Here is a 23,167-nt window from a genome sequence, read left to right as displayed (position 1 = left end):
ATTTTTTAAACAGCAATTAATCTCACCTCTTCTAAAGTTATTTTTAAAATATATAATTAAATCAAATATTATTTTATATCTCAGTAAAATGGTTATTAACACAAGCCCAAAAGTGAATTAAGAAATAAGATCGTTTGATTCTTATCTGTATGCATTTTAACAAATATCCAAACAAAATTCATAATCACACTCACTAGAAAGGTGAATCTAGACATGGTAGTAACTCTAAATAAGAACGCACAGCTGTGCCTCATTCCATAATGTACAAGTAGCCTAGGAACATGACCTTGCTTTGATGCCGCGAGCCTACGACTTGCGCTCGACTATCCGAGTCACAATGCCGACTGCAATTGTAGTTCCTGATGACCTTAGGAATGCCCTTCCGAGGGCTTTAGATTTCGAGAACTCCTCCGCGCATACAGCTCCATCCAGTCGCACCTGCAAAGACAACCAAGTAGAGCAGCCAGATATTGCTCTGAAATCTTAATAGATAGGTGGCATGGTTTTACCTCTATGATGGCACTTTGTTTTCCCTTGAGGATGCGTGGTGCTGTTTTGGAGACTTTTCCAGTTTTCTGGTCCAGCAACACTACCATCTTCGACACCCTTCCAGCCACTTTTGCGTGATGTATATGGAATTCAACCTGTATGAACCTATTTTGTTTTAATCTCTCTATAGATATGAGGGGTGGTAGGTTGGACAAATGTATTAGGTTTCAAAGTCAGACCTGAGATCCAACTAGAATCGGTGTTGGAATGTCCAAGACAAGTATCTTTAGCTCCAAACAAGTAGCCACTTGCACTGGATAATCAGGATGACAGAGCACTCCACCAGCTAAAACATGGCCAGTCTCGATAGCTTGCAAGGTGACAGCTATATGATCACCAGCTCTTGCCAAATTGCAGCTGATTGAGTCTCGCTCGATGGACCGCACTGCTGCTAGCGCTCCTATAGGCATAACCAGAACCTGCACAGAAGACCAATTGTCAATCACAAAAATCATTATATAAAAAATTAGCAGCACACTAGATGCACAAAACAATCATGCATAGTTGAAGATAGATATGCGTGATATAGATTTGTGTGACCACTTCAGAATGAACTTGCTGTTTACACCTTTAGAACTCTTTCATAAGAGGAAATATATCGATGACAAATATAGCAGGAATACAGGATTATGAGATTACAATATACAAAATAAAATCGCCTACACCTAATTTCAATTAGTTTTTTTTTTTTCATGAAACCTTTTATTATTCACCTTATGCAAGAAGAGTAACTGAAAACAAATGTTCAGTTTTATACTAGGACATCCTTTTTTTGTTTATTTCCAAGAAGATTTAAGTAGTAAACTAATAGTCTATGAAATGTTTCATAGTTAGTAAGATAGCAGCAAACCAGATGAACTTGCCATGAGTCAACAGCAAACCCACTAATTTATGATAAATATATATAATCAAAATCATAAATGGATATTTTGCAATAAGGTTGGAGTAAGTGCATAAGGTTCCCGCCAATATGGAGTCTAGAACGGGTCAATGCACATAGCCTTTACCCTTGAATAGCAAAAAGGCCGTTTCAGCACTAAGAAACTTTCATGCAGTTCACAAATGGAGCAACTCAGCGCAGCCGTACCATTTCCGGAAGTAATCATCATATAAAAGTCAAACCTACTATAAAGTGTTTAGTTCCAAGTTTAACGAATAGGTAAATTGTTGAGTCAATGTCAAATGCAGCAACCTAATTTTTTATAGTATACATGGCAACATCAATTAGGCATTCTAATAGTTAACCTACATGGAAACTAATAATATGTGTGTGCATTAAGTAGACCAAAGTAGATTTTGCAATTAATGGTAAGCAGTGTCCAAATTTTACCTTTGAACCATTACGGATAGCCCCAGTCTCCAATTTTCCACAAGCTGCAACCTGCCCCATAGAGGTCTTGACAACATCACATATAGGAAGAATAAGAGACTTTGACACATCCCTCAAAGGTGTCTGCAATGAATCTATTGCATCTAACAGACAAACCCCTTGACACCTGTGTCAACTTTTTTTAGTTACAAAAAATTTAAGAAAGGATTTTCAATGTGCATACATAAGAAGGCACAGATTATTAAGGCCTTCAGAATTGAAATAAGTCTACTATTATCAACATTTTGGTGATTTACTATTCAATGCCAATAACCATAAAAATGTATGAGAATAATTGCTGATATTGCACATATACATGGAAGACCCACCAAGATAATAATAGTACTGTAAATTGCATGGCTATCTTAAATTTTAATCCCTAATATATAACCACCACCCCACTAAAACACAGATGTGAAAACTAGTAGTGAAATTAATAAACACAAGTTGTGTTGCGAGAACTACAAGCTGAATAGATATTTGAGCATGCTCTACATCTAAGCAGCATTTTGAGCATACAAGCATTATTATCACCCTTCCTGAACACATGAAGAGGCAGAATTGAAGTGTGTTTAATGGAGTCTTGGAAATTATCTAAAAGGTAAAGGATGCTACAGATAGTACATCTATGCATCTTTTTGAGCATATGAGCATCATTATCACCCTTCCTATATACTAGATGAGGTAGCATTCAAGTGTCCTTTATGGATACTTGAAAATGGTCCTATTATTTGTTTTCATTAACTGCTTACGTAGTTGCTTCAAAAAACATGCCACTTCCTTATTGGAGTGCATCATAGATCTCCGAGATATTTTTTCTTTAATCAAATACAATTTGTTTGTACTTTAAGGTAGAAAGATATATTAGATCCGCTTTAGCAATTGCCAATGGAATTATTAGTTCTATATCCACAAAAAATATTGCATATGCAAATGATCTCAAGGTGCATTCTCTTCCTCCTTTTTTTTCCTTTATCAAGCAACATACAGTACAACCCCAACAAAGTATGGTAAGAATGATGGAAGACAATATTTTCCCACATATAGCCCAAGATTATTTGCCTCATTTTCCTGCATATACTAAAATATTCAAAGAACTTAATTTTAAAGATTCAATTTTTAATCGCAATTTACAAGCAAATAAATGATACTAATCTTACCAGGAAGATAACCTAACATCAGCAGAGGTTGTAACCAGATTCTGGTTTTCTACTACACTAAGAGGAACCCAAATGATAGAGGAATCCTTGAAACCACAGGAACGAAGAAATGCACCAAGTTGTGATTTTATAAAATCAAATCTTTCCTTAGAATACCCCACAACATCCATCTTATTAACAGCGACAATGATTTGCTCAACACCAAAACTTCTAACCAGTTGAGCATGCTCCCTTGTTTGTCCAATACCATAACCATCCATACCTGCCTCAAAGGAACCAGTCGATGCATCCACAACGAGAACGGCTGCATCAGCTTGTGCCGCACCTGAAATCATATTTGGTACAAAATCTTTGTGACCAGGAGAGTCAAGTAAAACAACATGATACTTCTTGGAGTCAAAGTATGCAACAGCAACAGTCATGGTCACTCCCCTTTCCCTCTCTTCAGGGCTCTCATCCATTGCCCATGCATAAGCAAATGAACCTTTTCCCTGCAATAAATAAATGGCCTGATTATCTTCTGAATTTGTAGGAAAAAAGGATAGTAGTAGCAGGAACAGAGGGATATATGAATTATGGGCACACATCAATGTTAGCATCTAGTATATATACATATATATGCATCGTAGATATACCTTTTCTTTAGCCTCTTTTTCATATTTATGCATTTCTTTCTTAGAGACTTTTCCCAAAAGATGTAGCAATCTTCCAGATAAGGTAGATTTTCCAGAGTCCACATGACCAACCTTGTAAATTTATTAATTAATTTCATGGCAAAAAAAAAAAGGTAAGATAAACAATCAGTGGAAAAAACCATGCTCAGGCTTAAGAATCAGTTTCTCACAATTGCGAGATTTAATTGCTTCAGAATTTCTGGTTCTTTCTCCATTAACATCCATTCCTCGGGTTGGTACTTGGTCTTTGAATTCACCTTTTTGTTACGAATGGGATGTTTACCCAACTTTAACTGGTTCAGATTACTGCTCAGTGGTGCTGTTAGATTCATATTCTCCCTGGAATGACTGCTCTCACTTTCACAGTCGCTACTTACTTTTGACCCATGAACAGAAGGCACAAGCGTTTCATTATCTGAAGATAATACTTGAGCCTCCTTCCCTTTACTGTTGGATTCTCCCCTTCTATACTCTGGTTGTCCTATGTGAACCAGAAAAAACTTCAAGATGTTAATTTAGTAAAGTTGATGCAAATTGTGGAAGGATAATAAAAATCCAACTACCAAAACAATTACAGATAGAATAACAGATTTCATGTTGCTAGGGTAAATACCAAAATAGCAAACTTGAAAAGATAATCAAGATATTATGTGATATGCAGATGATAAAGAAAATAAGCAATATAGAACAGCTAAAATACTCTTAAAGCATATTATTTGATGTATGATAATATGGAGCTAAGGTATCAAACTACGTGAGACTAATAGTGTAAGACAATTAGAGAGAAGCAAGACAGAAAGGAAGGTTAAAAAGGAGAGACAAAGAGATGCAAAATTACAAAAGAGAAGTAAAGAGAGGGACTACAAAGATGAAGAAGAGAAGAGAGTGCAAAAGGGTGAGAGAGAAGAATATAGCAGAGAGAGATCTCAGTGAATAGAAAAGTGAAAGATGAAGAAGATGGGAGACAGAGCAGAGAGAAAGATAGAGAGAGGAGAGTAAAGTAAGGAAGAGCATGCTTGAAGGAGTTGACAGTTTTTGCTCGAGAAAGATTGCATGATAAATTGCACTATAGGCCTTTACTTATGAACTCGACTCAAGATATCGTGATATTCAAAATAATATATTAACTATCTCAGTTACTTTCAAAGAGCTGAAGCAGATTTCAAAGAAAGATGCAGTGATATGATTCAGGAACAAATTCCAGCAAAAGAATTCTTTGGATTAATAATTTCTTATGTAGTACATTGGTTTGGTGTTTCGCAGCTCGGACAATGGCTCAGTGTTCCTCACCTTCTGAACAGCGTCTCAGCTAACACAAGACCATAACATGCAAAGAATGACTAGCACAAGACAAAACCATGAAAAGAATGTACTCTATTAACCTATTGATGATCCATAAAAACATTGATTGCTTGTCGCAAACAGATCAAATTCCAGCATTGTTTATATTAGTTTGGAAGAGCAGTTGCACATGATATAAAGCTCTGAGCAACCTATACCAGAAAATTTTGTAATGTCAAACATCATTGGCAGCATTAAAATGTACGATATGATACCTTGCTCGTACAAATTGGGTTTTCTGCTTTTAAACTCATCAACAAGATTATTAGTTCTGGGTGCCACATATATTTGTGCATGAGACTTGGATATTGCAGATGCTCCCGTATCTCTGGTTGCAGGATTTACTGGGCAAAGAATATACTCTGTGAATAATATAGTAAATAGTAATATCTTCCACAAGCCTTTGTAATCGCCTTATCTTGAAGCACAGAATCATACAAGTTCATGCATATATATGCAAGCTCATGGCATATACAAATCTATTTAATTCGAAAACTTTAACGCACCTTTTTGTTTGCCATAAGTGGAAGAATAGACATAAATAGCGCCACATATGTCACAACAAAATGAACTTTCATCATTGTCATATGAACAAATTGGACATTGCCAGATTCCATGCTTACTGCCATCCTTACCAAGCTGAGATGTAACATCTGTTCCAGGGAGTAATGTGTAAACCAAAAAACAAATATTAGAAGATTTAAGAGATAGTTAGCAGCAAAATGCATAGCCATGGCAAAATAACACAAAAACGATTGCTTAATGAACTGCATCAAATTGGCACAAACCAAGAAGGGAAAGAATATCACTTACTATCTTCATAGTCATCATACCCATCAACTTTTACTTCATGCTCGTAATCATAGTCATCATAAGTGTCATAGTCATCATCATAGTCAAGCCCATAACTAACTTTTCGAGGCATTTACCTGGAAGATAAATTCAAGGAATCTAATATTAATAAGAAAATTAACTGGTGAAAGAATGTTATTGATCCATTGAAGCAAAAAAAAAAAAAACAAATACACTACCAATGAAAGTTCAAGGAAAGAACTATTCATAAACTCTACCGATGATAACACTCCCAAAAAGGGGATGAAAAAGAAAGTGCTTCGGCTTCCATTCTGAACAGAATATGAGTGTTAAAAGGTACACTAAACTTCTATTTAAGTAGAGACAAATGGTTTAATTCACCCTTAACACTTACCGAAAACATCTTAAGATACTTCCATTATGGATACAAATATATAATACAAGGTAGAATAAAAAAAGTCAAGTATTATTAGTATTAGTAGAACATCATTAAATGTGCATGAGATGAGGAGCACCGAAAAATAACTTGGCTAACAAGTTGATACGAAAAATGACCGTCATCATTTAGACAGTACCAGAGGTGTGCTTGTCAGTCTTTTATCTTTGTTAGGGAAGGGGATTCAAGAAGGTAGCTACAAACCAGATTCTTACAAATCAACTCTTCAGGTAAAGAGGATAGTTTGAGTAAAATACAAAACCCTCAAATGCCAGAGAAAGGGAACAAGGAATTCTATAGGGAATATATCTTATAAGATAACTGACTCTTCAAATTTTCCAAAATCAGGAAATAGACCGCCATGTTTTCCGGAATAAAAAGACAGATATAAAACTCAAATCTTTCAATAAGCATCGTAAAAATGAAATTTGGCACTGGTTCAACAACATGGAGCATGGCAAACCACGTTTCAGAGGAGCTCATGACTTTCAAATACCAATTCTGTTCTATAGACAATTGATTCTCCGAACAGAGACTATTTTAAACTTAGTTTTTCTCAGTTTGGTGCTAAGGAATATGAATTCGTTGAATAACCTCATAATGGTACACATTAAGCAACAGATAGTAATCTATCCAAAGACACTGCGAATGTACGCCTGTATTCCTGAAATTTGCTAATTTATACCTATGCAACTGAAAGGATTACACCATGCATCACACTCAAATCGCACTTAAGCAGACTAAGTGCAAAACATAAGATCACTAACTTCCACTTGAAACAAATTGAAGAGTAATTATAGCATGACCTGCATTAGCAACTGACAAAAGTCTCGTGTTTCAAAGCTAAAGAGTTTAAAAAAAATCATCTTTTTTTTTTAACAGAGAGGAAAATGAATGAAGAAATATCGTCAAAGTCTCGCCAAAGAGGAGCGCAAAAGGATTTAAAGAAAAATAGGTGGAAACATGATAACAGAGTGAAGAGGAACCTTGCCAGGAAGAATCGTCAGAGCCGGTTCCACTTTAAGAACGCAAACAGTGGCAATGGATGGAAGAATGGGACAGGAACCGGCTCGATCTGGAGCAATCGCGAGAACTGCGGGGCCGCGACGACGAGAAGAGGATAAATACGGCGGGGGCGAAGCCCGTGGCGGGTGGAGGAGCTAGCGCAGGAGGACGTCGACGGGCGCAGGCAAAGGTGGGGGAGGAGAGAAAGGGAAGCACCCGCCGAATCCCTGCACCGAAGCGATGTTTTAGATTCGGGTTTTCAGTATCATGAGAACATCAGCGGATTTTAACAGGCCGGCCCATTGTTTTGGGCCATAGTTTTTTTTATAGTAATATATATTAACGTTATTTGCATCCCAAAGGCCCTGTTGATTGGAGATGAGATCTTCTGTCTCGAAAATGCTGTGTCTCCGTGTCTCAATGTTGATCGAACAGTTATGATATTTTCATGATGTATACTATATCCTTAAGATATGATTTAATTCGTCTGATCGCGCTGAGATATGAGGACACAATATTTTAGAGACAAAGAATCTATCTCCGTCGATTGATACATTTATACTATGATTGTTACCTATACCTACAAATATATCTTGAATCAGTTTTGGAATTCTCAAATATATTCCATCAATTAAATATTTACAGGTCTTATATAATAATTTTCACTCTTAAATATCTCTAATTCCATAATAAAATATCTTAACAATTAAATATTTTACAAATTCAAAATTGAATTACAAAGATACAAATCATATTAAATTAATAAAATACATAACTATAAACCATAGAAATTATAAATTATAATTAATAAAATAAATGGATAAAATAAACTATAGAAATTAATTATATGTTCAATTTCTAACATTCAATTTTGATTTTCCAACATTCCATTTTGAATTTTTTTTAGCTCCCAAAAAAAAATCTTAAAAAGTTAATTAATTTTTTTAAAACAGAAAACAAAAAAAAAATGGTAGCCCACCTTTTGGGGCACCACAGAAGAAAAATCAAGGGATATAATTTTATACCTAATGATTTCTAATTCATCATAAAAATATTTCATTCAATAATAGATATTAAAGAGAAGGATATTTAAAAAAATATTCTCTCTAAATATTCCTTATTAGAGGAGGCCGGATTCTTTGATCATATTTTACAGTCTAAGATGGATCATTTCATTCATAGGTACTTGAGATCTCATGGACTCCACCTATTATACAAGTAGGGTCCATAAAATTCTTCATATTAATAGCATCTGGTCTAAGAACAAATCAGAAATTGCAGCTCAGATAATCCCGGTTGTTATTAGAGATGCTTTGTGCTTTTATATATAAATTAACTCCTTTAAAAATATTAAATAGTTTTAAAAATCATTAAAAACTGAAAATAGGTACAACGATATGCTAATTTGAGTTTATTTTTTAACTTCCAGAGTACTAACAAAATACAATAATATCAATTTAACATAACTACTAAAGTATTTAATAGAAAATAGATACTTTAGCTTCTTATCATTATCATGGATTAGTTAAGATTATTATATAATTTTGATCCAAATTATTTCATAGATGCTTTTTTTAATATGGATTAGTTAGGTTTAGATAATAAAGAACAACTCGATCAATGCTTCAATTCGAACGAGAATAGATACATCCTTTAACGTACGTATTGATCCAACTTCACTCCATATTAATAAATATTCATTAAATTAGACTTTCATGCTGAGCTCGACCTATAGATCATCTCATCACCCTATAGCCTAGCCTAGCATCAAGACAGAACAAGGAGTTGGATAAAGTTAATTAATACCCAATTATAATTAATTATTTGTCAGCCCTAATCATCATCTCCATGCATTACCATTAATGGTGCCACCAATCCCATGCTATTATGTTAATTAATCAACAAGCAACGCAAGGACTAAGTGCACGTCTCTACTTTATTTATAAAATGAGAGTTGTACTTGATGAAATATATACATCATGCTCAATAATTATATAAGGATAGGAGATTAGTATAGCACTATTCACAATTAAATGGATTCGAGTAAATTACATGGGAGCAAAATTATCAAAGTTTAATATTTATTTTTATATATATATATAAAAAGGATTTTAGGGTAAAGATGAGGTGGGAGGACGGTGAGGTTGCCGTTGACTTTTCCGCGGTGACGATGGTGAAGGGCGTCTTGTCCGCCGAAAGGGAGGTGGATTCTGGACGTGACGTTGACTATCTAAATCCCAAGCCGCCGTTGCTTAAGATGCATCCAGCTGAGTAGGATAATGGTGAGTTAACTCGGTTTATTTGATTTTCTTTTTGGCTTATTTGATTTTTAATATGCCGAGGGATTTTTTTTCTTCTTTTCTTACAATCGTGGTCGAATTTACCGAACTCAGTAATTTCTTCGTTTAAAAGATATGCGATCTAGTCTGAGAAGGATAGGGATGGATCAACTCCTGTCGGATCGTCCGTTGTTAATTTTGGCGAGTCAGCTGTTGCTGAGTAAACTATAACAGCTTCATACGGCCACGCAATCTCTTTTTGTGTCCGACGGCTTCCTCCGTCCTGAATTATGGCCGTCCACCGCGATCCCATCGATTGATTTTTATCCTCTTTTAGCAATATTTCGTGTTTTTATAAGATTTTGTCTTCTTCGAACATGATTGATACAAAAATAGAAATAAGTTCTTCAATCATCTTCCTTCTTTTGATGTTATTAATTTTGATAGAAAATTTTAATTTTATCAGGGATATGAATTTATAGCAGTATATATTTTTTAAGTTATATAATAATTTTAATATTATTATATATAATTTTGGATTAATTTTAACATTAAATTTGACAAATTAATTTTTTTTAACAATGAATAATAATTTTAATTAATTGTAATAGATTATTTTAAAAAAATAATTAAAGAGTCTTATATGATTAAAAATCCATTATTCTTGGTGTATCAAATTGATTATTTAAGAAGGATATAATAGAAAAATGAAATGAATAATATAGTTTCATATGATTCTGAACTTTTAGGTCCATCAAAATCGATTGATTGAATAAAGAATTCGGAATAAGATATTATATGCTTCTATAATTTTTTTGATTATATCTATATCCTTAAATATTAATTTGATATATCATACTAAGAATAACAAAATTTTGAACACAAATCGAATTTATTGGGTACATTAATGTTTGAAAAATTATTATTCTCACTATAGCGTATAAAAATAATATTTGAGGGCACAAATATAATTAAAACAATTAGACAAGTACATAAAATTTGATTTCATATCATTCCGAGATCTCTGTGTTTATTAATTAGTTTCGGCCAAATTGATTGATAGACCTAAAGCGCTTAAAATAATATGGAGTAAAGGCATATATGCTCTTGTATTTATTTTGATTATATTATTATCTCTCAAATATCAATTTGATATGCCATATCAATATTTTTAAAAATACAAATTACATTTTTTATTTGATTGCTACATTATATCCATCTAATCAATTAAACACGGTAAAAAAATCATTAGAAAGTCTTCTATGATAAGAAATTTATTGTGTTTTAAGGTATAGATATAATCAAAGAATATAGATATAATCAAAGAGAACTTGATGGATACATAAAATCTGTAATTTCACTCTCTTGATTATTTTAATGGATAGCTAAAACTGATATAAAATCAAATTTTATAAATTTTAGATTATTTATCCGAATTAATTATTACAGTGTAATAATTAATTCGGAGGGGATAAAAATAGAATTAAATATAATTTTCGATATTTTGAAAAAAAAATTTAATTGCGGAATTAAATTTCATTGCGTAAACTATGGACAGCCTTTGAGCTTAAGCCAAGACACGCACTGAGCCGTAACAATGATATTTTTTATTTTGTATTAATTTTTTTTTTAATCAAGATAACTGAACGACGCCGGCGACAGAAGCCGGAGCAGTGAGAAGAAGCCGAGAGTAAAAGAGAGGAATATTTGAGATATTTCCTCACGAATCTTAAAGCCCGCCGTGTGACTCAGCCGACGGGAATTTTAACGCGTGGTCAAAGGGAATCACGAAGTTGACGTGTCAGGCCCCAGGGCACAACCAGTTCAAAGATGTTGCGCGGCGGGCCCCGCCCACCGACTCTTCTTCGAGGCCCAAAAAAAATATCTGCATCCTTATCGCTGTTTTACCTTGCTGCTTAAATCGCCGCCGGATCTGCGTCACCAATCCAAGCACGCAAACGAGCGCTCCAAAAATTTCTACGCTTAATCGCCCTCGACCCACCTCACTGCCTCGATCACAATCGCCCCTCGCCGGCCGGTCGCCCGCTCTCTTCGCCACTTCGTCGAGCGACTCGCGTTCAATTCTGCTGCTTTGGTTCTCCCATGGAGCGACCGGCCGGCTCGGGCATGGAAGGCGAGGAAAGGAGAGGCGATGGAAGGAGGCATAAGGGGAAAGCGCAGCAGAAGCTCGTGGTGCTGCCGGAGGGAGCGCGGTCGTTCGAGGAGGCGGCCCCGGCTTCGCCTCGGCCGCTGAAGAAGATTAGAAGCCCAGATCGGTTGGGTCGCTCATCCGATCCGACCACGCCGGCTTCTTCGCCGAAGCCAATCTTTCCATTCGCTTACGAGGATGCGCAGTCGCTACCGAACTCGTCGGCGTTGCGCCTATCTGCAACCGGTCTGCTCCTGCAGCAGCAGCAGATGATTTCTTTTTCGCAGGGTCATCCGTACCCGATCCGTGGCCATCTTCCCTCGCCATTGTTTATGGCGGAAGGAACCGCCGCGGCGACGGCAGCGGGACAGCAACAGCAGATGTACCAGGAGCAGTTGCTCAAGTTCTGGAGCGAGGCGCTCAACCTGAGCCCTCGCGGTAACTTGGCGATGATGGGCCGTTTGGCGGGGCAGGAGGCGGCGGCCCGGCGTGCCGCGGTGGCGTCGATGTATCCGGGACTCTTCCGTGCGGCGCCGATGTTCGCCTCCCCTGCACCCGCGCCGGCGAAGCTGTATCGAGGCGTGCGGCAGAGGCACTGGGGCAAGTGGGTGGCGGAGATACGCATGCCGAAGAACCGGACCCGCCTCTGGCTCGGCACCTTTGACACCGCCGAGGACGCCGCCCTTGCCTACGACCGCGAGGCGTTCAAACTCAGGGGCGAGAGCGCCCGGCTCAACTTCCCCAACCTCTTCCTCGGCAAGGGCGGCTCCGCCGGCGCTAATAGCAGCAAGGAAGCACCTCCTTGCTCTTCCTTCTCCTCTGCTCCGGCTACTCATGAAACATCGAAGCAACCTCCGCAACCACAAGCCCAATCCAACACTCCAATACCTCCAGTTGCTCCTCCAATTACGGACACCAGCAGCGCTGCCATGGGAAACTACGATCTCTCCTCTGTCGTCGGTACAGCGGCGGCGCATCCGCCAGGAGACATGGTTTGGGGAGACGCCGAAGAAGCCTGGTTCAACACTTGGGGTCCGGGCAGCCCCGTGTGGGACGACATCGACGGAGCCAACACTCTTCTCTTCCCTTCCCAGCTCACCAGCATCGCCGAAACCGACGAGGAATACTCCAACAACCCCGCACCTCTTCCTCTTCCTCCTCCTTCCACTGCCCCTTCTCACTCTCCTCTCTTTTTTACGTGGAAGGAGTGATCACACCTCACAACCTCTCCTCTCCTTCCTCTCCTTCCTCTCCTCTCCTCTGTTTCATATAGGAAATTAGACAAACACATGAAGACACATTAGAACAGTTCACAGATTGCAGTCTTTTAATGCCGATCTGTGGAACTTACACTTGCGCAAGCAGAGGAGTATGATTTAAAGCATGTATTCCTCTCTGCTGCTTCTCTTCATACATTCCAAGGGCTCCCCTGTTCTGGCTGCATTTTTCAGGCCACAACAGATCGATGTCCGTCCACCTCTTGCTTCCTCATTTCATCTTTGATCGACCTCTTCCAGTCACCATGTTTAAGTTCTTAGCTTTGATCCTATCATTTAGTTGAAGTACTTATCACACAAGTCACACACGGCCTGCAGCTTGAAGAATGCTTTAGAATTTAAACAAACAATCTCCTCTGCATTTTGTACGCAAAAGGATGGAGACAGTTTTGGGTTCTCCGTTCATGTAAAAGCTTGGATATGATCGTAGTAGCCAATGCATGTTAAGTTATTAATTTATGGGTTTTTTTTTTCCCTCTCACAGTTCTTGATAATAAAATAAGGTTTGAAAACAAGGAGAATGCTGCAACGTTCTCCACAATTATGAAAATGCTGAAGAAATAACACAACACAATTATGAAAATGGATCGTATCACTTTTTTTTTTTTGTTTTGTCAAATAAATTATTTAAAAACTTGTATTGCAATCAAATTTTATTTCATAAATTATGTCACTGATTTTGATACTATTTTAATAATTTTGGTCCAATTAGTCTGGAGGTGGTGGAGGACGTCCTCCCTTAATTAACCCATCAAATAAATTTGAATGGATAAGTGAATCCTAACACGACTCAGGTAGGTAGTTTGGGTTTACTATTTTAAAGGTTAGTAGTCGTTTATGATTTATTTTTTTTGTGTTGATTTTAGGATGAATTAACGGGACATTAAGATGAACATATCCATCTTTTATCACCAAGTATGTAGCTCAGGCATTGTGAAGGTAATGTTGTATAAGAAGTCGTTGCTAGAAATAATAACACGCACAAATTTAATTTAAAATACTTTTGAGTATATTAAATTGATTTATAAATTGTGAGTGCATTTTTTTTTTTTTGTGAAATGGGGTGAACCTGGATATGGGGCTCGTTTCAATTTTTAAAGGTTTAGATACTTACATGCTAAATTGCCTACGATATTAGTTTCCGCTTTTCCGTCAGGTAAACCCTTCGTCTATCTGAGCTCCCTCCATCGTCGCCGTCGCCGGCGTCGTACTCTGCGTCGATGTCCGGACAACTCCAGGGCGGGTCGCCGTCCAACCACTCCCTCGCCTTCCGCGTCATGCGACTCTGCCGTCCCTCCTTCCAGGCCGAGGAAGCCGTCCTCCGCCTCCTCGATCCCCTAGACCTCCTAGCCGCCGAGGACATCCTCGTAGATCCCAGCCTCCCGCCCGACGATCTTCTCCGGATCTCCGACCCTTCCACCCCGGACGCCGTTGCCAATAGCGACTTCACATTCCGGGATCGATTCCAGATCCGTAACCCTGTCGACGCCATGGCCCTCTCCGGCCTCCTTATCGTCCCTCAATCATTCGGGTCCGACCATTGGCGTGTCTTTCTGCAGCTCTAATTAAGTTGGGCGCTGATCTTGATCTCTGTGTTCGTCTTTGTTCTGTTTGTAGAAATATTTATTTGGGCGAGACGTTCTCGAGCTACATCAGCGTCAATAACAGCTCTAAATTCGAAGCACGGGACGTGATCATTAAGGTGATTTGTTCTGGTCTTTTGTCTCTGCCGAAGTGGATTTTACAGCAGGTGTTCTTTGTCTAATTGTTCACATTTTATCCACATTGCTGTAGGATTATTGGAAACCTTTACTCTATTGTTTTCTTTACTTTTACCTAGTTACAGTTTTAAGCATGGATATCAACAAATATTTCAACGGGGAAGTTTGGATGAACAATTGAACATGTACCGAAAGGTGTTGTTTTGCACCCTGTAATTTCTCTCTGGGATTCACACTGTTGTTTTCTGAAGAAATGTAAAGTACTACTTTCGCGAACATTAACGGAAGGAAGCATGTAGAAATCTTGTTGGACATGCTGAATGGTATTTGTATTTCCTAGTAGTAGGTTTCTAACTGCTGTCTTCAATGTATCAGTTGCAACAGGATGGAATCAGGGTTTGCTAGGACCAGTGAATTCTAGTACAATTCAAAGGAAAAACATGTAATCTTTTATTGAAGATAGACAGAAAGCTGTTAAAGATGCTGACTTGCTGGAGTAGCAAAATTATACATTAAATTGTATATGCACCCTTTGCAGTTTATTGGTCCATGTACTCCACCATTTTTTCTAAAATATCCACTCTAGTGCATAATTTGATTAATTAATTCTAATAAGTAAATACACATATTATATCATCTAAGTAATTTTATTCTCAGTTCTTCATTCGGAATTACCAAACATAATCAAATATTAGACAGCATCAGCTCTTTAGGACGAGTGTCAGGGTAACTCTACATGGTACCCGCTACTAGATTAATAAGTAAGAGGCCAAGGTAGGTTGAACCAGCCCTAGCTTCTGAACCTATATCCCGAAAGTAGACTAAATGTCATATTTTGCACATATATATGTGTATTGTGCATATCAACTTATATAAAGACTAAATGTCATATTCTCTGCTAAAGTGGAGAATTTAGAAAAATATGGGATGAATGGAATGACAGTAAATTACAAGGGTGCATGCAAAATCTACCATATGATGTACATAGATGCAGTTGAGTTAATTTTTAGCATTTGTGCTACAAGAGACATAGTACTGAAATGAAAGCACCGAAAACAACTAGTGGAAGTTTAATTTATTTGGGAGATCGAATTTGATTTCCATCTTGTGTTAAGCACTTTTCTGACAAAGAAATATAATGTTTTGGGCTTTTGTAATGATAGTTTGTGTGGTTGGTTGATTGAGTATAAAAATGTAAAACTAGTACAAAAGTAACGCAATGAAGATAGTCTTCCAACTGTGTCGGAATTTTGCACGATATTATTAGTTTTTCTGTATATATGTTTTACTAATCGAGTTTTGAGCCTTGACAAGTAATAATTTGTAATTCCCAGGCAGAAATTCAAACGGAAAGGCAAAGGATTCTGCTTTTGGATACGTCTAAATCACCTGTTGAATCAATACGTTCTGGTGGCAGATATGATTTCATTGTAGAGCATGATGTTAAAGAATTGGGGCCTCACACGTATGTTACTATGTTTTTACTTGCCACAATTTGATGAAAACACTAATAATAACATTTTTTAACTGGTTCTTCTTGCACCAAATTTTAGGCTTGTTTGTACTGCTCTGTACAATGATGGTGACAGCGAGCGTAAATATCTTCCTCAGTTTTTTAAATTTATTGTTAACAATCCACTTTCAGTTAGAACAAAGGTATTCTAACCTACTATTTCATTGCTGTCATTAGTATGTTGAGTACTGTTATTATGGATTCTGCTTGCTGATTAATCTTTAGCTAAAAGGGAATTCCAAAGATCTGTTTTCTGTCACTTACTTTTGTTCAATACTCTGGATCTTAATATCTTTATGCCATGTTCTCTTAATTTTTTAAAATGACATGTTCTCTTCTGTTTTTCTTTTCAGGTTCGCACAGTCAAGGTATGTTTTTTTCTGTGGTTTTTTACCACAATAACTTATTGTAAGTTGCTGCATTTTCCTTTGATTCCCTTTTGAATTATATCTTAAGATTGGATGCCCTCCCTAGGGAAACAAGGTATTGAATAACTTACAAATTATTTAACATGATATTGAAAACGAAAAAAATGTCTGATAATGAAGGATAAGTACTCTAGTTTCTTTATATAAGAACAAGGGAGACATACAAAATTGTGCAAACTATAGGGGTATTAAACTAATAAGTCATACCATGGAACTTTGGGAAAAAGTAATAGAAAAAAGATTAAGGAAAGCGACCCTGGTGACCGAAAATCATTTTAGGTTTATGCCTGGGAGGCCGACAATAGAAGTTATACATCTTGACATTTTTTAGACAATTAATTGAAAAATATCGGAAGCAAAAATGAGATCTACACATGACATTAATTGACTTAGAAAAAGTTTATGATAGAGTCCCAAGAGAAATTATATGAAGAATTCAAGAAAAGAAAAGTATTAGCATAATATATATTGAACTAATTAAGGATATGTACAAGGATGTAATGACTAGAGTAAAGACTTCAGGCGGAGTAACTGAAGCATTTCTAGTAAAGATAGGGTTACGTCAAGGATCAGCTATAAGTCTCTATCTTTTTACATTAATTATGGACGAACTCACTGCGCATATTAAAGACAGTAACGTGCTGTATGTTGTTTGCAAATGATATTGTTTTGGTAGATGAAACATGTAAAGGAGTAAATGCTAAACTAGAATCTTGACGGAAAATAATGGAAGGGAAAGACTTTAGGCTTAATAGAATAAATACAGAATATATGAAATTTATACTTAGCAATATTAAATATTATAAGACAATTGTTAAGATAGGAGATGACGTGTTACTCGGAACCGAGAGCTTTAGATATTTAGGATTATTTTTGTAAAATGATGGAGGGATTGAGAGAGATGTCTTACATAAAATATAAGCAGGATGATTGAAATGGAGAAGAGCGTCGGGTGTTTTATATGACCGTAAAATATTACTAAAATTTAAAGGAAAATTCTACAAAACCGCAGTTAGACCTGCTATGTTATATGAAGTTGAATGTTGGACTATGACTCGAGCACATGTAAGATGAGAGTTGCAGAGATGAAGATGTTAAGGTGGATGTATAAACATACGAGAATGGACAGAATAAGAAATTAGAGCATTAGAGAGAAAGTCAGTGTTACATCTATTGAGGGAAAATCTCCGAGAGACGCGTTTAAGATGGTATGGGTATGTACTTAAACGACTAATAAATGCTCAGTTAGGCGATGTGAAACTATGACAAACACGCATATCAAAAGAGGAAGAGGAAGACCAAAAAAAGACTTTGTTAGCAACAATAAAACAAGATAAAATTTATTTAAATATAGATGTTGATATAGTTGGAGATAGAGTTCAATGGCGTAAAAGGATCCATATAGCCGACCCCACCTAGTAGGAAAAGGCTTGATTGTTGTTGTTGTATTGAATGTTCTCCCTATAGTGGATTTTTTTTTTCCTAGGCAAATGCTGGGTTATACCATTTTTTTTTTTATTTCTTTGTTGAACTAACTACTAAGACTCAGTTTGTTGCTTCATATGACTTTGAAACATTACAGTATTACACATAATGAGGAATTGATGTCAAATGCAATTTTTATAGAAAGAACACACTGTTCCATCCATAGTTTGCGTAGCTTCAAAGGCTTTGGAGTCTAAACTTGACCATTTAATTGATAAATTTCCTTTTATTTATATTTAAGAGCAATTAGGTATAACTCCAACATATGATAAAATGAGATAAAATGGGTTGAAATGAATAATATAGACATATTTAAATACGATTAATAGTTGTCTAGTTAGAAGAGTTAAATCAATTAGAGTGGAAGTTGTAAGAGGGATAGAGTTATCCTAGAAATTTTGTGTCACTAATAAAAGGTTATTTAATTAATTTTAATTTTGTAACATTGCATAGATCTCAATGGAGGGATAAGATCTATGTAGCCAAAAATATGATAATGATCGTATATAATACTTGAGCATGAAGCTTTATAACTGAATACCCTATGTGGGACTAACCTATAGCAAATATAATTACTACTCACATATAAACCTTGTTGGTGCTATTTTTTATTTGCATCTTTACTAAATTAAATCCATTGAGTTCATTATTGGTGATGTTGGTTTCAGAGAGCATGCTAGCTATTGATCACTTAGCATCCACCAGCTATTGGCTGTCTATCTTAGTTCACTCTACCACCACTTGCTCTATACACAACATTGCATTGAAATATATGAGATATGCAAACATCTGAAAGGCTATAGGTCTAGTTTGTTGATAAATTCACTTCCTCTTTAACTATTTTGTTTCATGCTTATGATAATTATCACAATTTTTATTTTCTCCAAGGCTCAAATTTATCACTGCAACTGTGTGTCTTGCAAGTTAACCATGATCTTAAAAGTTAAAACTATTATTTGCAGGTTTCAACCTTTTTCGATCATTCATAGTAAAATAAATACATTGATTCTGCATTAACTAAAAAACTTTTGCCACCATTTGTGATTTATCTTTCCATAACATAGATTTGCCTTTTACACCAATTCTTCCTTTGAATAGAAAATTTGGTTTAGTTTATGTAATCTTCACGTATTCTAATGATGCTACAAGAAGATCAGATTTTTCTGTCCTATCAAATGAGATAACTCAGGTTTGCAATATGTTTATCTCACATTCTCAGTTTTAGGATAATACATATTTGGAGGCATGCATAGAGAATCACACAAAGTCAAATCTTTACATGGATCAAGTTGAATTTGAACCTTCACAACAATGGACTGCAACAAGGTTGGAAACTAGTGAATATTCTGCCGAAGCTAACTCTGAGACAAGGTGATTCAACATTTATAGAAGTTTCCTATGATCCTTGAATCTTCCTAATACAAGATTGTATTTCACCTTGTTGTTTATTGCTCTCACGAAGTTCTACTTGAATCTCAATCTCATGCAGAGGATTACTTAAGCCACCTGTTCTAATCAGAGCTGGAGGTGGAATATACAACTATCTTTATGTAATAAAGTCCACAATTGAAGAATTTGGACAATCGAAGGTTGATGGAAGCAGTATTCTTGGTAAATTTCAAATAACATGGCGAATGAACTTGGGTGAACCTGGTCGACTCCAGACTCAGCAAATCTATGGCACTGTAGTACATCACAACCTTCCTATGTGCTAACTAGCTATTAATATTTTTAGAAATTAGAAAAAGTATTTCTTTAGTTGCAATTCCTTCTATAAATCTTGATATATTTGTTCATATTACTCAGAAAATAGCAAGAAAGAATTTAATTAGGAATTATATTCTTTAGTTGAGATTCCTTCTATGGTTCATAACAAAAACTTCTTCAAATTGGTCCTTCAGATCTTATTATTTTGTCAAGATTACTGATAATATCTATCATTTAACTTTTAGTACCGGGATGTGCCAGGTTAATTTAATCTTATAAAGCAGAAATTTTTGTTTTGAGACTTTCTTTTATGGTAACATGAATGCAATTTTTAGTGATAATTTGATCTCAAATAATGGAGTTATAGAGTATCTTTAACTCCTAGTAATTACTAGGTTGCACGTGTGGTTACTTAGCAAATTATCTTTAACTCCTAGTATCTTTAACTTTCTTTTACTAAGTTCCAACATCTTGATCTGAGTTGAAAACGGAGTGCTGTTACTAAGAAACCACATAAACTTTGTAGGATTCACTATTTGTTTCAAATTGCTTCAAAATGAACTCCATCTCTCTGAGGTCATGTTTTATTTGCAATCTTACAACTTTATGTAGCTTTTCCAAATGTTTTAACTGTTCAACTACACTTAAATATCCATAATACCAGTCTTCAATTTTTGAAGCTTTATAATTGCAATCTTAACAAAATCTTCTTTTCCATGCAAAGGATCAACAGTATTAAAAGTACTTGTTGCCTTCTTGAATAATTATTTTTAATTTCTCGTGTATTATTTTTTTAATCAAGTTGTAAGACCTACTCAGATTTTTGTCCTAGTTATCAATGGGCATTTTCTAAGTTTGGAATGTGTTTAGGGATAGTTAATTTTTGTCTCTGTTGCTGCAAAATAACTATATCCATATAAAGAGAGAGGATTATATTTTTTTGAAATTCGTCTGAACAGCCTATTACTCAGAAGGACATTGAGTTGCAGATGCTTGATATTCCGCCCATTATCATTTTGGAGAGACCATTTCAGGTACGGATCTGTTGCCCCTTTGTTCATATGGACATAACTATGCTTATGCTACTATCCATGATTCTTAAATTTTGAGATGGCTTTGCATTTATCTTGAATAAAGGTCTTATCTCGTGGAAAGTTTTATTGCTTAATCCTAGCATTGTGACCTTATGGTGAATGTATTGTGGCTTTACCTGTAAATGGTATCATCAACCTATTTGCTTTTATCCTAGCATGGAGTTGTTTTTAATGCAATGCCCAATTACTTTTCCGTGCAATCACTACGGTAGGATGTCTTCAGATGAGTCACCTTAATGAGAGAAGTCTATGGATGTTATATACATCATGGGGTAAATAATTATCGACGTTGTACTCTTCTTATGTTAGTCTAGAAGATTGTTATTACAACGTCATTGTGTATAATTTTCCACCTTAGTGCATTCCTTATAAATTTGACGACTTGATACGAATAGGTTCTTTGTCTCCACTTGGTAGATAATTTATTGATCTTAATTTCCCTGTCAATGATCCACTATCCTCTTTGTGAGTAGAACTGTGCTTTAGGACCTTTAGCCGAGTTGTTTCAGAAATGAAGATGAATCAATCTAGTGTTTGTCTAGTTTATTAATATAAATTGGAAAATAACTTAGAAAACTTGTCTGAAAAGAGAAGTATTGGCGCCTCTAAAAATGCATGTTCTACACTTTTCAGCAATGAGATGCTAATAATCTGTTCACTATCTTCTACAAGTTCTTTCCATATATTCTTAACTTTTATGTTGGATTTCTTCAGGTTCATCTATCTATCACAAATCAGACAGATAGAACTCTGGGCCCATTTGAAGTTTTTACATCTCCAGGCATTTCTAATGATGAAAAGTTTGTCATGGTTAATGGAATCCAAAAGTTGGTAAGTAACTTGCAACCATGGTTGGCAAAATATGTTATTTTGTGTTTTTTTTTAAATTGTAAAATATTGACAATCGGTCTCCAAATCTCTGTGCATTTCTGCTTAGAGAGCGAGAAACCATGAAGGATATGAGATTTATATGTCAATTTTGTTTTTGATGGTAATGATTATTTTAAAAATATATGACAATTTTTTATTGCTCGTTCTACTTTCATTAATGAAAAGAAATAAATAATTAGTCGGATATTTTATCAATTAGATATGAATTTTTATATTGACTAATATAAGATATGACCATACATTCTTAACGTAATGTATTCATTGACATAATACTTTGCTAATGGTTATGATTTTACTTTATTGTATTTTACCACAGGTGCTTCCGCCATTAGAAGCTTCCAATTCAAACATCTTCGACTTGGTAAGAGATCGGAAATGTATAAATTTTTTTTTTTATGAATTTTCATTTTGCCACCTGAAGTTTACCCTTTCAAAAAACAATATCTATTTCAGAACTTTAAATCATCAATATACCCCTTAGGCTTCTCAAACTTTAATCATTTAACGTCTAATTATTAACACTGTTAATTCACCTATGTTAGAGATGGTAAACTGAGCGATGCAATTGTTTTTGTTTTTTTCCTATTTTAATCAATTCAATGAACTGTAAGAGACATATTTAAGCTGACTTGAATTTATAATTGTCAAACAGAACTTGATCGCTACTGGATTGGGTGTCCAGAAAATTTCTGGAATTACAATATTTGATGTTCGAGAGAAGAAACTGTATGATCCATTGCCTGACGTGGAGGTAATTTTTCTGTTTTTTTTTTTTTTTGTGCATTCCTTTCTTAACCGCAGATATATATTGCTTATAGTTTGTACTTTCTTTCATGGGAACGCAGATCTTTGTTGATACGACGACGACGACTTGAGACATTTTTTTTCTCATGATTACTCGTGAAAAAGCAACACATTGCAGTTTGATCGAGAGTTGTATCTTTGTTGCATGAAGGATAAATTTTTGCAACAGAACTTAAAAAGTTTGTCTGAATATTCGCTTCACGTGAAAATGTAATTTAAAGCTTGATTATAGTATTTACTTTTCAATTTATCGTTACCTGTGCTCAAAATAAGTTAAATTTGCATTGTTCTTAATGTTAACACTGTTAAATGGTAGAAAAGTGAAATCGTGCAGAATGACTAATGAATTCGGTTCAGTGAATTAGGCAGGGCATTAAACGAGTAGGGATAAAATAATACGCTGATCATTTGAATTTGACAATTTAAAAATTATTAAAGAATAACTAAAAAGTTCATTAGGCATTTTGACTAT

At 35.7% G+C, this 23,167-nt stretch overlaps 3 protein-coding genes across 5 annotated transcripts; 2 read left to right on the top strand and 1 right to left on the bottom strand.

The window, feature by feature from the left end:
- Nucleotides 1–113: 113 nt before the first annotated feature.
- Nucleotides 114–7,590, bottom strand: LOC122023979 (HBS1-like protein). 3 transcript variants are annotated; one of them, XM_042582449.1, is made up of 11 exons: nt 7,329–7,590; nt 5,907–6,022; nt 5,600–5,746; nt 5,309–5,455; nt 3,923–4,233; nt 3,714–3,824; nt 3,079–3,569; nt 1,880–2,045; nt 729–968; nt 510–644; nt 114–438 (listed from the first exon to the last, which is right to left on the bottom strand). In XM_042582449.1, the coding sequence occupies exons 2-11, from the start codon at nt 6,016–6,018 to the stop codon at nt 307–309; spliced, it is 1,992 nt and encodes a 663-aa protein (XP_042438383.1). In that variant the 5' UTR covers nt 6,019–6,022; nt 7,329–7,590; the 3' UTR covers nt 114–306. The 3 variants fall into 3 exon arrangements, with proteins under 3 accessions (XP_042438383.1, XP_042438385.1, XP_042438384.1); XM_042582451.1 differs by having other exon boundaries at nt 5,309–5,437; XM_042582450.1 differs by having other exon boundaries at nt 7,334–7,590.
- A 3,956-nt stretch (nt 7,591–11,546) lies between these two features.
- On the top strand, nt 11,547–13,507 carry LOC122025609 (ethylene-responsive transcription factor ERF054-like). The gene has a single exon (XM_042584442.1). The coding sequence runs from the start codon at nt 11,730–11,732 to the stop codon at nt 12,984–12,986; it is 1,257 nt and encodes a 418-aa protein (XP_042440376.1). The 5' UTR covers nt 11,547–11,729; the 3' UTR covers nt 12,987–13,507.
- Nucleotides 13,508–14,158: 651 nt separating this feature from the next.
- LOC122025607 (trafficking protein particle complex subunit 13-like) lies at nt 14,159–22,951 on the top strand. Its single transcript, XM_042584441.1, has 12 exons — nt 14,159–14,583; nt 14,670–14,754; nt 16,108–16,238; nt 16,327–16,429; nt 16,640–16,654; nt 19,425–19,570; nt 19,689–19,884; nt 20,866–20,940; nt 21,715–21,831; nt 22,208–22,252; nt 22,544–22,642; nt 22,737–22,951. The coding sequence occupies exons 1-12, from the start codon at nt 14,273–14,275 to the stop codon at nt 22,764–22,766; spliced, it is 1,353 nt and encodes a 450-aa protein (XP_042440375.1). The 5' UTR covers nt 14,159–14,272; the 3' UTR covers nt 22,767–22,951.
- The last annotated feature ends 216 nt before the right edge of the window (nt 22,952–23,167 follow it).

This window comes from Zingiber officinale, chromosome 9B (genome assembly GCF_018446385.1).
Source record: "Zingiber officinale cultivar Zhangliang chromosome 9B, Zo_v1.1, whole genome shotgun sequence".
In the NCBI taxonomy this organism is placed as follows: domain Eukaryota; kingdom Viridiplantae; phylum Streptophyta; class Magnoliopsida; order Zingiberales; family Zingiberaceae; genus Zingiber; species Zingiber officinale.
This window is presented reverse-complemented; position numbering and strand designations above follow the sequence as displayed.